Raw genomic sequence first — 15548 nt, forward strand, 5'->3', positions numbered from 1 at the left:
TAAAAATCAGCAATACAGACCATCACTTGACTTTAAAGTTTCATTTTTTCAATTTTCCCAGAAGAATGAAGTTTTATAGTTGTATGTACAAATATACATAGGTGTGCAAACAGTGTGGCTGCATCCTTCCCAGAAAATCAAATGATTCTCACAGTAGAAGCTTTTCAGAATCTTTGATTAGAGGAAACCAAGCAAGATAACCCTCCTAGATAATTCTGTAAATAGTTTTCTTGAATTTAGCCTCTACCTTTCCACTCTCAATGAAATATAAGATACGTTAAGACAACCTATGAAGTTTCATACACATACTTCAGGTTTTAGAGCCTACTGTAACATATTCTCCACGGAAGCATACTCATACCAAACACTTTCACAACTGTTAACCTCGTTGTAACACAATTTCTATTTCAGTGGATGTATGTTAACAGGTTGTACATCTGAACACTCAATATTAAAAATAGTTAAAAATAGTTAATAGATGTAATTTGTCATCAAGGCCTGTTGCAAGTCCATTTCTGATAATTTAACAAAATACACTGTAACTGTGTTACATCAAAAGCTGCTTTCTCCTATCACTTTTTTTTTTTAAAAAGTTCTATTACAAACTGTCATCTTCAATTTGTCTATGATTAATCTTGACTACTCAAGAAAACTTAATACAGAGCATGCCAGCCTTTTAATACTAAGAACACTGATCCAATTAAAAAACCTCCATGTTTTCTATTTAAACCTTTTTCTCCCCAGCACTTATAAGAAGCAGAGCAGACTAAGCATTATTTAACACTGTGTTAGCAGCTGAGGTAGTTAAGTTACCAGCTAATATATCAAGGAATAGGAATGAAATATGAAGTGGGGAAGAGAAGAAGGAACTCTACAGAGCAATTAAGGCCAAGTGAATTCCATTCATTTGGTCTCCTAGGACAAGGAGGTCCTGGGAACAGAAGCATGTGATTTCTGATTACTTCACTGACTTACTTGCAAACTAAAAATAACAAGGAGGGTACAGATATGTGAGAAGTTTCTCAAGTGACAGTATCTGTTATCTAAAGCAATTTCTCTCTCTTCCTGTTGTGAACACAAATTCCTAAATACCTATACTATATTTAGATTGCTTCCAAACCTTAAGAACCTAAAACCTTAAGCCCAGTAGCTGGTCCTGGTAGGCAGACATTATTTACTCTGCTTCCACTTGCTCCATTTATCAGTTGTGTACTAGGCCCAAGTCAATTAAATTTCAGTAAGTCTCCCACAGCGAGCATTTCTCTTGTGCTTTTTAGTAAGTATTTGGAAGGGTTGATTTGTTTCGCTGTATTTGGGATTAAAAAAATCCATACGAGGAAAAAGCTGGGTAGCAGCTCTTTCACACAAGGAGTCATACAGTGGAAAGGTTCAATGCTACTATGAACAAATCTTGTAGTGAGCCACGCTACTAGAGAATGGAGAAGAGATGCAAGCTGCATATGCAGAAGATATTTAGGTGTAAGTTACAGTTCATTTTACAGACATGTTTTGCTTATAATACCTGGCAATATTTTCACTAAGAATTTTTAAGTTTTCTTTCTTGTAAAAAAAAAAAAAAAATAATTTTTCAGGAAAAAAAGGCTTTCAGAAACATGCTTCCGTCAACATTAAATAACGTTCTGCCCAAGAGGGCTAGCAGACTATCTACATCAAGTTGTCCCCTCCTAACTACATGCAGCCCTAAAATGTTCCACAGATGTTTCTATAGATTTGCATTAGTCCTTTGTTAAAACACGCACATTTTCTTCATAAGTATCTTTTTTTTTTTAAATAGGTTGCCTAACACTTGTGTAGAACTAAAGTTTTTCCTCTTACTAAACCCTCTCTGTTCAATCTGAAATTCCTTGTTTACTGTAGTACATACAAATAGTCAGCTAAATTCAAAATATCCTCCCCTTTAGATATTATTACTCAGCCATATTAACAGCATCTTCTAAGTTTCAATGATTTCCTCAGCACTACACAGAACTATACAGTGGGAATAGTTTGTGGACGGAGACAGAACATGAGGATTTCCATTTTCCCGATTCTAGTCCAGTGCCTCAAAAAAAAAAAAAAAGCAAGCTAGATTTCACTCATTTCATAGCCTCTAGGATCTGTAATAGCACCAGTTTTTTCAATTACCGGATTTCTAATTGCACGTCATAGCAGCAACTAGAGCAGGACATTTCTAATTCAATAACACTTTCATCTGCAGTTGGTCTGCAAAGTGTTCCTTTTGCAACGTGAAAAACTGCAGTTTTTCACATCTGAAAGTTGATCAAAGTATTCTATTAGCAAATTAATAAGTCTCTTGCTCATGTGGATTCAAGTTCTGAAGTATTCAGATTTGGTAGCAGAAGCCTGTGGTCAATCTGATTAGAAAATAAAGTACATAATTATGCTCCACAGAGCTACCTTATAATACTTATAATGCTAGCCAATAGAAGCAGCCCAGCAAAACTGCCATCTCTGCAGAGGAAGTATCACTAGTGGTAACACTGATGACACTTATTAATGTCAATTTCATTCAAAGGCAGCATAGCTAAGATACAACAGCTCTTTTAATACATGAAAACTGATTAGTACTCCCAGAAACTAATTTGTGTGACATGTATGAAAACGTTTTCTATCATAGGTAAGATACACAAGATGATTACTTTAATTCCATTATTCTGTGAATAATTGAAAATCTGGACAACCGCTGAAGCTCTGGAGCAAAACAGAATGTCAAACACAATGGCAAGTACTGCTGAGAATAACCAAACCACTGTTACATGGAGAAGGGAGCCTGGGAATAGAGGTTCTACAGTACTCAGACCAACCTACAACTGTTTTTCTCCGGCCACATGAATATAAAGCTACAGAGATTTCTGAAAATGACATCGTTTCTGGAAAAGGGCTGGGCAGACACCGATACTATTTGCTCTTTCCATTCTTCTGAAGATTTACTGCGCACAGCTCTTAAGATAGGTTTCATGAGATCTTTCCACAGTTTGCTTCAGGTAAAGTAGCTGACTACCGTCGTCTTCAAATCAACATGTTTGTTTAGTATTTCCTGCAAATGTAGTCTTCTAATCCAAGCATCATCCCCCTACCAAATTAATTTAAGTGACTGCAAGAAGTTAGGGAGTATTAGTGCAAAGGCAATCTTAGCCTCTCTTTGCTCTGAAGAGGTCACACATTATAGGAAATGAGCACATCCGAAAATCAAAATCTCTACCAAAAGTTAGACAGCTCTGTCTATTCAGTGGGTCAAGAGAGGTCATCCTCTTCCCTCTACTCTTTGTCAGTGAGGCCACATCTGGAATATTGTATCCAGTTCCGGGCTCCTCAGTTCAAGAAAAACAGAACTGCTGGAAAAAGCCCAACAGAAGGCCAGAAAGATTATTAGAGGCATGGAGCATCTCCTGTATGAAAAAGGCTGAGACAGGGGATTGTTCAGCATGGAGACAAGAAGATAGAGATCTTACCAATGTTTGTAAGTATCTATTAGGCAGGAGTAAAGCAGATGAGGCTAAGCTATTCCCAACGATGCCCAGCAATAAAACAAGGGGCAATGGGCACAAATTGGAACACAGGAATTTCCATATGAAATGAGAAAAAATTTACTTTAATGGTTTAATGTTTATTGTTTAATGGTAACAGAGCACTGAAACAAGCTTCCCAATGACTTTTTCTCCGGAGATATTCAAAACCAATATAGGCACTTTCTCAAAGAAAAAGTTACCTACTTTAGGGAACCTGCTTTAGAAGGAGAAGGTAGACTTGAAGATATCCCAGAGGCCTCTTTAGACCCCTAATATTCTGTGATTAATTCTCCATGCATGAAAGTCTAACTGAATTGCAAACACTGTATCAAAATGCAATCAGAAAGAACACAAAAGTAAGAATATTCACTACTTACCTACAGATACTGCAATTCCCATGTAAACCAACGTAGTAATTAAGATGGCCAACAGTGTTCCTTTTGGTATGGCTGACTGAGGATCCTGAAAGGAAGATATCAGTAGACAATCATGACAGAGATAGAGGTACACTCAGTGGTTCTGAATAAAATTTGCTGATTTGCTGATTTATTACTTACCGCAAGATCACCTGAGATATTTGCACCAGCAAGTATGCCAGTTGCAGCAGGGAAGAAAATAGCAAATACAGAGAAGAAAGTTTCCCCATTTCGGAAATCTGGTCCAAAATTCTCCATAAATATTTCAGCTGTAGACAAAGATTTATGTATTTAAGTCTGCCAATACTCATCAGAATCTGTATTATTATAGAATCATAGAATCACAAGGTTGGAAACAATCTATAAGATCATCTAGTCCAACCATCTTCTCATTACCACTGCTACCACAAACTACTAAAAAGTACTTATTAGCCAGTTCTAACCCCCTAATAGCTCTGTATAAAGTCTTAACAGCACAGTATTGTAAAACTATTTAACAAAAATCAAACAGATAACATTTTGACATGATAAGCTCTGATTTCTCAAAATGAAGTTTAAATAGAAACAAGAAAACAGAAAAAGTACATATAATCTCATCCAGCTTTTTGAAAAGTTAGTACAATTATAATATTGAGTAATTATTATAATATGGTACTATAGCAATTAGTATGATTGATATCAAGCTGGCAGCACCAACTTTACATTCTAAAACTTTAACGAACAGCAAAAGTTTGAAAGAATTTCAGGACAATTTCTATAGTTAAGCAGAGCTACCAGCTATTTTACACATTCACCCAGTTTTTTTAGATTTTCACTCAATTACAACAAGTTGATCTTTCACAAATACACTACACTACATTAGCTGTTCCAACATACCTTTATAACCAAAGAAACCTTTAGCCTTCTTGCTGTCCAAAGGAATAAATGTTCCTATTACAAAGTCTCCAATAGCAAGTATGAGGATCACCAATAAGACTATCTGTGCCTGAAATAATGACAGTCAGAAAAAAAAAAAAACAACTATTGCTTCAACTTTAAGACTCCATGTTAAGAACATGCCAAGTCTAAAGAAGAACAAGTGAGAGGTGTAAGGATGCAGCTCAGTGTTTACAGAAATCTTCAGTAAGCTTAAGTGGAAAACTCAGTATGAAGTTACTACAGAGCAATTTCAATTGGGTGTACTCAGTAATGAACCTTGGCTTTTCCACAAAACTAAGAGAATTTTCCAAATCTCTTCTTCACATTTAAAAGTCTTACACTTTAGAACAAATGGGCTTCTAAGACTTCAAAATAAAGTCAAGTGGTAAGAACTTAAGTTCTGAGAAGTTGTTTCTGAAGCATGCTTTTCCAGAAACTGTCATCTTATGAGCTTTTCTGGTCAACTTCAAAGCTGTTGTTATAAATTTTCCTTATTTTTTACAAGGAATTCTCTAAGTCTTAGGTAAGAACGTCAGAGATACTATTATCAAGAGGAAAGGTTCAGTATTTTATTATGCTACGCTGGATGTTAACCCACACAAATTGTCTGACAAGTTCAAATAGATCACTATAGCTGCTTTTTCACATTGCAAAAAATCAAGCCAACAGCCTCGATTTTCACACTGAGGAGGATTTTTAAATGCTACCAAACTCCTAGTAAAAATGAAGTTGTGGAATATAACAGTTCAGGTTTAATACGGCAACTTTAAAAATGAGAACATTTCTATGCAAGTTACTGTCATGAAATCATTCAAGCTGCAGAGCAAAAGCAAGAGTTGAAGCTTGAAACAACAGTGACCGCAGGTGCAGTAGCAACTAGTTCCTTCAAAACAAAAACTTAAGAACAGTGTTGCTCAAAGTTGAGTACATACAGATGAATGGAAGTTACAGAGAGTAAAGGACACCGTGAGAAAAGAAAATGATTTTCAAAGAAGCATGCTGATCAATTTAAAAGTGTTTGTCAAAATTATTTTTTCTTGTTTCTTTTCTCCCTGTGGTAGAGGCAAGAAATGCATTTATCTTTACCATCCTTTTCTGCAGTCTCTACTTCTACAGCTGGAAACAGCAACAACAAAAGAAGCTCTCATTTTGACTACAAGTAGCATCTTGACATACAAGTGTAAGAAGCTTCTACATTAACCTGCCATTAGGTATAGAAAACAGGGTCAATTCTAACTGCAGAAAATATTTGGTTCACAATCATCCTTGACCGAGAAGGGAGATGAAACAAGGCTCTTCTCAATTATTTGGGGAAAAAAAAAAAAAAAAAAAAAAGAGACAAGTGAGCATGGTATAGAGGGGTATCCAGCAAAAGCCCTGTAGTTCAGGAAAAAAAAGGAGCAAGCTAGGTTGCCCTTCAGAAGACTAATAATACGGATTCTACCTTAAGGTATCCTAGGATCTGTATATATTTGGTTTCACAGAGTTATCTAAGACCACACAGCCACAAAAAGATAAGAGAAGTATCATAGCCCCCCTACACATTCATCATCAGCAGCCTTCACAACCCTCTTCAATGCTGGGCCTACTGACTGCATAGCACACTGACTACTCCAAGTAAAACAAACAAAAAAAAAACACAGAAGAAAGTAGGAAGGAAGTTAAGAATACTGATTTTCAAATAGCAGTAACTACACTACTTGAGCTCTCTGGAAAATGTATGTTCAGAGCTGAAGCCAAGCTCATTTGAAGCTCCCAGTGATAGAAAATTTTCATGTCAGTGTTGCGTTTCCCATTTTGCTATATTTGTTCAGAAGACAGTAACTTTTAACCTACTTGAAAAAGCCACCAAGAACAGATCTTTCTGATCTCTAAGTTATCAGATCCACCTAAGCTTGCAGTTGAGCAAAGCCACCTAATGCTGTGCTAGCTAGCGCAAGACAGAGCTGTTATAAAAGAACTGAAAGGTGAGACGGGCCCCATAAGGGAAAGTAAAAAGGCAAGAAGGCTTCACAGTGACTGAGAAAAAGGGGAGTGAAGGGGAATAGTTAGAGAAAGTTTATAGAAGCAAGAATGTAGAGCTTGTTAGAAAATAAGGGATGGCAGATACTGTATCTGGGATAGTGAGGGGGAGGAAGGCCATAAAAGTAAGGGTTTGAGAACAGCCCAAGGACATTTGGCAGGGAGGTGATTAGATACCCACAGGGCAAGAAGAAACCAGTTTCGGGGGATGCCCCCCCGAAAGGCCAGGAGTTTACAGTGAGAATCCAAATTCCGGGAAAACTATTGATTACGTATTAGTTTCGCCTATATCTGTAGCACAATTTCTCCGGATAGTGTGCAAGTTAGGCAGATCTATCTCCCTTGCACCTGGTGTCCACGCAGCACTGAATAAACTGTATCTGCTTTGTAATCTTACTTGGGTTACAGAGTTTGATTCCACACGTCAGAACTGTCCACTGCTTGACTGCTAACATACTGAGTATATGATACCAAGTGCACTAAATGCATTAGAAAAAAAATCAGGGAGCTGAGAAAAAAATAGACAGAAAACTGAAGAACTCAAAGGAGGAATTAACAGTTGCTTACTTTTGCTTCCCATTCCATTCCTGCAACAGAAATACCTAGCAATATAACCACAGTAATGGCTCCTATGATTCTAATATCATTCATTTCATCAATCATCAGTGTTCCATTTTCCTGCCAAAACAAAAACAAACAAATCATATACTTCATTAGGTACTTGTATTCCCTACTACAGAATAGAACTGTATTATTACAGACTGTAATTTACTAATAACAGTTAACCGCTGTATTACAGATTTGTTCATTTAAAATTCCCTGTAGAGATTTGTTTTTTTCAGTCACCGAATCATTGTAAATGAAAATTATTTTTCATCGTAACACAGCCCCATAGAGAATAGTCTGTCTTGAAGTGTCACATAATTAATCAGTGAAGCAACAGCTACCATCCTGTATTCACAGATCTAATTTGTTGTTCACTATTTACTCTTAATTCCTTCAGTGAACTCCAGACTTTTTCCCTTCTCTGAAAGGTTAAATTCTTCTTTGTTTCATTTCATCAAAAACTACAACAACAGATTGTTTATCTTAAGAAACTGCTCTTAACAAGAAAAGGAACTTAATATAAATTAATATCATGAAAGAAACGCTTAATAAGACTTAGTATTACAAACTTATGGTTCTGCATCATGTATCTACACCTCCACCATTCTCAACATCTGGTTAGGAATTCACTGTGAATTCATCATCTTTTTCACGGAGAAAGAGTGTAGAAAGTTTTAATTTGACACCAGTGATAATTTGTTTTATATCAAAAATGTATTTAGTAACAGTGAACTAATACTGTAATATCTGCAATAACCTTCTACCTCATTCCATGTTTTGTTAAAACAAAAACTTCTGGTATAAAATAACAGGTCTGGTCTGAATAGAGTATAATCAATGCAATCAATATAGTCAATATACCTTAAGAAGCTCCACAACTGTTTCTGCAAAGCCAACAACGTACATTGCTACTGCAACAGCATTGGCAAATGCAAATATGAGACCTATGGCACCACCAAATTCTGGTCCCAAACTTCTTGAAATTAAATAATATGCTCCTCCTGAAAGAAAAGGTTAAACAAAATGACAAAAACATGAAAGAGTCAAAGAAATACATACTGACATCAGTAACTTAATGCTTACAGGACTACAATATAATTTATTCTTGCATCTTTCCTGGCACATCAGAAAATATCCTGAATTCCAGTATTTTAGAGGCAGGCGTACTGAAGAAACAGAACTACATTTCAAGTTTTTAACACCAGCTGGAAGTAAAGACCTGACTCAGAAAACACACTGTATTATTCAGCAATGAAACCAGTTCCACTATTTAAAAATAAACAAAAATAAGTTGTAATATACAAGCAACAATATTATTGGGCTTATTATTGCAAACTATTAGAAGCAGCTGTACATAATTTTACAATTACATGTTTACAGTAGCTACAGAAACTAAAACATAGTGTTATTAAACCACTAAAGTTCCAAACCTGTACAACATGCTTTATGATCTCTGTTACTAAAGGAACTTTCTGCCCTGTAATGGGACTATCAAAACTGTTCTTTTTATTTTCTGAGCCTGTAAAATACCACATCTCAAATCCAACCTAAGTCAAATTGAAAATTTAGTCTATTTTTTAAAAATGAACAGTGTGTCCCATTAGAAGAGCATGTACATGTAAAGCAGTATTTTAAAAAAGGGTAGACGAACACTTGACATAAGATTCATAGAATATCTTTACCACAGGGTTTGTTTACTCTGTCATAGTGAGGCTTTTCTTTCCATTCTTAAAACATGAGAATTTTATAAGCACAGAAAAATTAACTGTATGTTTAGAATTTTATATATATAAATAAATATAAATTTATAGTTATTTTATAACTGTGTATGTTTAGAATTTTACCACAATTTCAACTAGTAGGTATCTTGTAATGTCTTGTAATGTCATGAAGCAGTCTGAGGAGATCACTTTACTGACTATTTATAAAACTATCTTACAGAAACTTGTGACCACAGTGAATTAACTATCAAAGCAAACGAGAACCGCCACTCTCAGAAAAGTTGGAGATGATCAAAAGAATTTGGAAAACATATTGCATGTAACAAAAAAAATCACAACAGGAATACATTTACATTCATGCTTTTATAGGAGTTACTTCTTCACTAGAAAGATTTATTTCAGGACTTGAAAACATAAAAGCAAACATGCACATTCTTAATCAACCAATACAGTTGCAAGGAAACATCAAAACCCTAATTGTTCTTGGACAGGTCTCTGAAAATATGTTTGCATTCCAATAACTAAAAATAGATTATATTTCTTCAATGCTGGAAAAGCAAATCCCTAGTCAATCAAACTGCTAGATTATTATTGGCATTTTGTTACACAACTTTGAAGTTAAATGCACGAAAATAGGTGGACTATGCTCTTCAGAAAATTTAAACCTTCCCTGCTTTTTGTCCATTCTTTTGTTACTCCCAGATGCTAAAAGAAAGTGGTAAAGAAATTAAAAGTACCATCATTAAAATGTACGCTTCAAAGCCATTAGATACTTTAAAAAGCCATACAAAAGTAGCTTTACCTCCTCTTACAAATCCATTTGTGGCTATAGCTGAAGTAGACAGTCCTGTAATAGTCGTCACAACAGTGGCCATTGCAATAACCACAACAGACAGACCTTATGGAAAAGATGAAAAATGTTTAAGTTACACAGAACTGAAAAGTACAAATCTTCAACTTATTTCAAGAATTGATCTTGCAAATCTGACATGAGTTTATTGTATATGGTCCAATTCAAGCCAAAAAAAGGCTTTATTTCCCTCTTGTTCCTTTTCCTGGATACAAACAAAACTGGATATTATCTTCAATCAGCAGAGTAAAAACCATATACTAGAAATTCAAGGAAACACATGCTTTTTGGAGCTGACAGATATGCTGCAGTCCGGTTCTAAGTCAAATTATTTTTTTTCAAAGGCTTATACACTATACAGTCTAATACAGATTTTAATAACTAGAGATCCAAAAATTTATCTCTACAATTTACTGAAGATTTGAAAATATCAATTTTAAAATTATGTACTTTGTAGCCAAATGAGAAGTTCTAAGTAACTTTACACTGTTTGAAGTTTTTTTTTGATAAGGGTAAAATATTGGTCATATTACAGCAGTTTTCTACCCCAGCCTAATAAGTTGAGGATCAACACTTGTATTAGATCGCATTCTAAAAGTCACTGAAATCAAGGTATAACATTTGTACACGTACCTATTCCAGCTTGCCCTACAATCCATGACAGTCTGATGAAAAGCATCACACCCCAAATATTCAACATACATCGTACCTAAGATAACAAGAGACATTTAATGTATGTCTTACTGCTGCAGTCATCTCCACTAATTCATTCTACTTTACATACTGCTTGAGTTACCTTGTAGCTCTCTCACTACTTTTCAAATGGTTTTTACAATAAATTATTAAGTGACAATTTTTGTTGGATCAAAAAAATAAAAGGGAACCGAAGCACAATTAAAATATTACTACCCTGAACAAGAGAAAGTTAGAGTTCAAAATCTGACATTGTAGTAGTACTTGATCAAAAAACACAAATAAGTAATTTGGACCCCAATCTTTAGGATTCAAAATTTATGCTGCAGAATATATCACTAAAATACAATTGCAAGGTCTCAAATTTAAGTTCAGATCTCTCACATGTTATTTTTCAAATACTAAAGCAATACCCTACTAAATATTTTCTCCATTTAATAAACTGTTAAATCCAACAGAAGTAGAACAACATGGTAACAGGAATCTGTTTGTTCTTATCCTCAATAAAAATGATTTTGCACTGCACAGAAGTCAGTTAGAAGACAAATGGTAAGTTTCAGGTGTCCCTCTCAGCTGGAAAATACAACATCAAGCCTGAAAAATGTTTAGCTTTTCAGTGAAGGTAGACAAATACCTCTCCAAACCATTAAAGTAAAATGTTTGGAGAGATTTATCTTTTGCAAAATGCAAAAATATCTGAGCTGGAAATATTCACCTTGGCAGCTCATGCCTACAAGGAAATACTAACTGGAAGTTTCAAACCTCCTTAGAAGTTCTAAATAGGTTTCTGAAGATATGGAGCAGCAACATTAATCCCATGAAAATACCTAGTATCAGCTCCGAGTCATCTTAGAGAAAACGTGCTATCAAACATTTCTGTCAAATTCTTTAATACTTAGAACTGTTGCTTAGAAAAATAGTGTAAATGTAAAATTCAGGTTTAGAGAAATTCAACAACAGCTTCACACCTGCTTTAAAACAAACAATTCAGTCCTTGATTGGGGTACATCAAGAGGAAGGGACCATATCTGCTATACAGCTGCTGCAGGTACTCTTTCTCCCATGAGAAAGCATATCACTACCAAGACTTGTAAGGAAGTTGCTAATGCATAGTAGAATCTTGCTCAACTAAGATTTAATGCTTGAGTTCAGTATATATTAACCAGTTACTGCACTTAAAGCCTCCACTACAAAGTCTCACAGCTTTGGAGAGTACAGGTACTAACTGTGGCTTCTCTCTGCCAAGTATTAAAAAAAAAGTTAATATGTACTTGAAATAAAATTGCCTATGTTATCCATAATCTTTCATGGGGAAAGACTCAGAAGTTTTTTTTTCTCTATCATAAAAAAGTACCAGTATTGATTTCTCCCAGGTTTTTGGAGACTCAATTTCTTCTAACAGGCCCAATGATATTCACATACTTAATTAAAGTCAAGTTTTGCCATACAAATGTAGGCACCCTCCATATAGCAATATTTATTGCTTACATAAAAAAATATTGAGTTCTCTTCCAAAACTTTACAAAGTGAAGACAGGTATTCTCTCAGTTTTCGTTTGTTTGTACCAATTACAACTCATACGCAGTTTTATAGTTTGTTTTTGTTTTTACTACATGTGAATATCTATATCATCTTTTAGCATTTTACAAATTATGCAACTTCAAAACAACAAATTCTACGCAGAGAAACCACAACTACTTCAAAACTTAGTAGTATTTACATCCTTAAAATTCAGTAAAAAGACAACAAACTTTTCTACAGTTCATCCTGTGCTTTCTTTATCCAAAGCTGTTACAATCCCTCCTCAAAAGATAAGGATACTAGAAAGACCTTTTTAAGGCACTTAAGTACAATATATCAAACTTACCAATACACCTTTTATCCATCCAAATTTAACTATCCCTTTGCTGTCAGGTGTGTAAGTGGCAGCTGCATCTCCAGCTGGCGTTCCTTCCTCCCCATTTGCATAGCCATCTTCAAAGGGCTCCTTAAATACATAAAACAAATGTTTACTCTTTTAAAAGCATAAGGACGGAAAACAATACTCAGCTTTTAAGAATAGTGTACCTGTGCAAGTTGAAAAATTAGAGAGTGACAGAGCATAAATCGCCATTTTACATTCCATGCAACAGGCATGGAATAGCTTACAAATGTTGACAAATATACATCAAGGTTGGAGGTACAGTTTAGGTATTCCCCCTCAGTGAAAACTGTTCACAGAGTAATAAACACGTTTAAGAATCTGTTCTACAGCATCAAGAAACAAACAATCTAGGTATATCATTTCAAATACAAATGACTGGTACAGCATATGAAGTTTTATTTCTTAATCTGAAAGTGCATTGCTGCAAGTTACTGGTTTTGTCTACAAGACTTCCTGTAGCCCAGGCTGAGCTGCCAGTTAATCAATTTTCCAGGACATATAAATTATTGACTTTCCTGTAAGCTATTCTACTATACATTGTAAAATGATGCTGCTGGAAAGGGGGATGGGGGGGATTGGCGTTTCAGGAAAGAAGGAAGGAAGAAGGATCTGCTCACAAACACTGTGCAGTTTACAAGGGAAGGATGAAAGATGGGAGGAACTTGAGCCCCATGCACAAAGACCAATTTGGGGCTTCTCTTTACCATTTAAATTAGACTTACAATACACAAGCCTCAATTATTTGATGTGTGTATATATTAATCGACATACGCATTATTCACACATACATAGTAAGCTTGCTCTTTAAGAGCCTGTTTTGTTTTGTCCAGTCAAATCAACAACTAAGCATTTGAACGTATTTCCTGCACTCACTGCAAGAACTCTTCAGAAAAGATTCTAGACAAAGTATGCTAGTAATCCAAGGCAACAAATATAAGAATGAATATACTAGGAGAAAAACTGACTACCATTCAGGAGAGACTATTCGACAAAACAGCTCACGCTGTTTCTGTGATACAGCTTGCATCCCAATGAGGTAAAAGCAGAATTTATCCTCACTGAGTAAGACAAAATAGTCTGAACTCGAATTACACTTTCAAATATTCTCTGTACTGTAGGCACACAAGTTTTCATGTGAGAAATGTTATTCTGTTCCTTACATATTAATACCAAATACACAATCAGCACAGAATCCAAGGAAGCATTTACACAACTATCGTTTATGGAAGGTGTCAGTTATAGAGGCAATTATACAAACAGATTTTTAAAAAACAAATTCTGTCAATCTTATCCAAAACTTATTAGTACAGGCTCATGCCTGTACTTCTCTCAAGTACTTTGTATCATGGAATTCATACAAATAGCTGCATCTACAACACATCCAGAGATCCTATGATGCATAAGGCAGAATCCCCAACAATTTTCAGATCATTACATTTACCAGGAAGGCTTTCTTGTCTCCAGGAAGAAGAAATTAAATAAATGCTCACACTCCAAACAGACAGCAAAAATTGAAAAGGAACACAGTTCTCATTTTCTAAACCACAAAAACTTGACTGGTATCTCCAAACCTTGCTCAGAGAACACTTTCAGGTTCTTACTGATTCAGATCAGTTTGAGTCTCAACCAGAAAGAAACAACTGCTAGAACAACAGCAAGGTTTGACACAATCCAAATCTTTCTGTACTATCTTTTTTGGTATTATGTTGCTTTATTATGAGAACATTTAATACAATGCATTGAAGGTTTGCTCGTATCAGCAATTCAAGCTCCTCACAGACTTTTGCGGTAACATGCATACTGTCATTTCCTTCTACACCACTAAACCAAGTAGCCACAGCAACCTGAGAACAATGAAGAATCCTGAAATGCTTTCAGCCCAGAAAGCAAGTCCTGAATGCATAAAAGATAATTTGATAAGTTCACCATGATGAAACAAAATCCTGCAATCAAGTATGCAATTGGGTAACTGTATTTAATTATTTCTATACAGGGAGAAACACGCTACCATCAGAAAGCTACAACACTACATTTGCAACAAACTCAGTTTTCAAGTGTGACATTAAGGGAATTGTGTTTGTATTAAAGCTTTCTCCAAGAAAATTGCCAGCATTTGATAACATATTCTGGTTTACAAAAAGTCACATGACGTTTCTAGTAAGAAACAATACTCTTGGTGGGTTTTGTTTGTTTTTCTTTCTTTTGAAAGTCTGGTCAAGGTGAATTAAGAAACAGATGTAAAATTTCTGTCCTAAAACATTGAAACATATACGCATTTGAAGTAGTTAACATAGTAATACTGTGTCATAGCAGTTTTAAGAAATAAGGCAAACATTTTGCTGCACACTCTGCTTTTTAAAAGAACACTGACAGCATCCTAGTATCTGGTGCAGGAGGCAGTTACACAGTTCTGCCTATGACCACGGCTTATCAAGTAATAGAACCTCCACTCATCATAAAATTATACATTTCACTGGAGTATTCAAACAAGTCTACCGCTTAGTTTGTCTTATTCTAGATAGGAGATAATGGCTTGTAACTGATATTTATCATCTACCAGATCATTTCCAAGATACTCATGCAATGAATACAAGAAAGTTTTGTTCTGTATGCCTTGTCTCTCTACACTGTGCAATACTTCTTTGAAAAATATTTCAAAGTACACACAAAACTTAATAACTGAAAGCTTACTGCTAGTTATCAGCACTAACGGATGCCCAAAAAAGCAGCAGCAAGAACACAGATATTACAGAGTGTGGGCACAAAGGAATTCCAAGTTTAGCCTTTTAGTGCCAGATTAATAAAGCATCGCTGTGGTCTCAGCTGTAAGTAAAAGACCAGTTTATTTTGCCATGTTTGTGGTCATGA

General features: G+C 35.3%; 1 protein-coding gene across 2 annotated transcripts in view; it reads right to left on the reverse strand.

Moving 5' to 3' along the window:
* SLC12A2 (solute carrier family 12 member 2) overlaps nucleotides 1–15548 on the reverse strand; it is a 59670-nt gene that overhangs the window by 31006 nt on the left and 13116 nt on the right. For both annotated transcript variants that reach the window (XM_085214546.1, XM_085214545.1), the window contains exons 2-9: nucleotides 12624–12743; nucleotides 10697–10772; nucleotides 10016–10111; nucleotides 8354–8493; nucleotides 7454–7564; nucleotides 4823–4931; nucleotides 4088–4215; nucleotides 3908–3992 (exon numbers count right to left, since the gene is read on the reverse strand). In XM_085214546.1, the coding sequence (XP_085070672.1) occupies nucleotides 3908–3992; nucleotides 4088–4215; nucleotides 4823–4931; nucleotides 7454–7564; nucleotides 8354–8493; nucleotides 10016–10111; nucleotides 10697–10772; nucleotides 12624–12743 (865 nt within the window). The remainder of the gene's footprint in view (nucleotides 1–3907; nucleotides 3993–4087; nucleotides 4216–4822; nucleotides 4932–7453; nucleotides 7565–8353; nucleotides 8494–10015; nucleotides 10112–10696; nucleotides 10773–12623; nucleotides 12744–15548) is intronic.

Source organism: Meleagris gallopavo, chromosome Z (genome assembly GCF_905368555.1).
Source record: "Meleagris gallopavo chromosome Z, MGAL_WU_HG_1.1, whole genome shotgun sequence".
Taxonomy (NCBI): domain Eukaryota; kingdom Metazoa; phylum Chordata; class Aves; order Galliformes; family Phasianidae; genus Meleagris; species Meleagris gallopavo.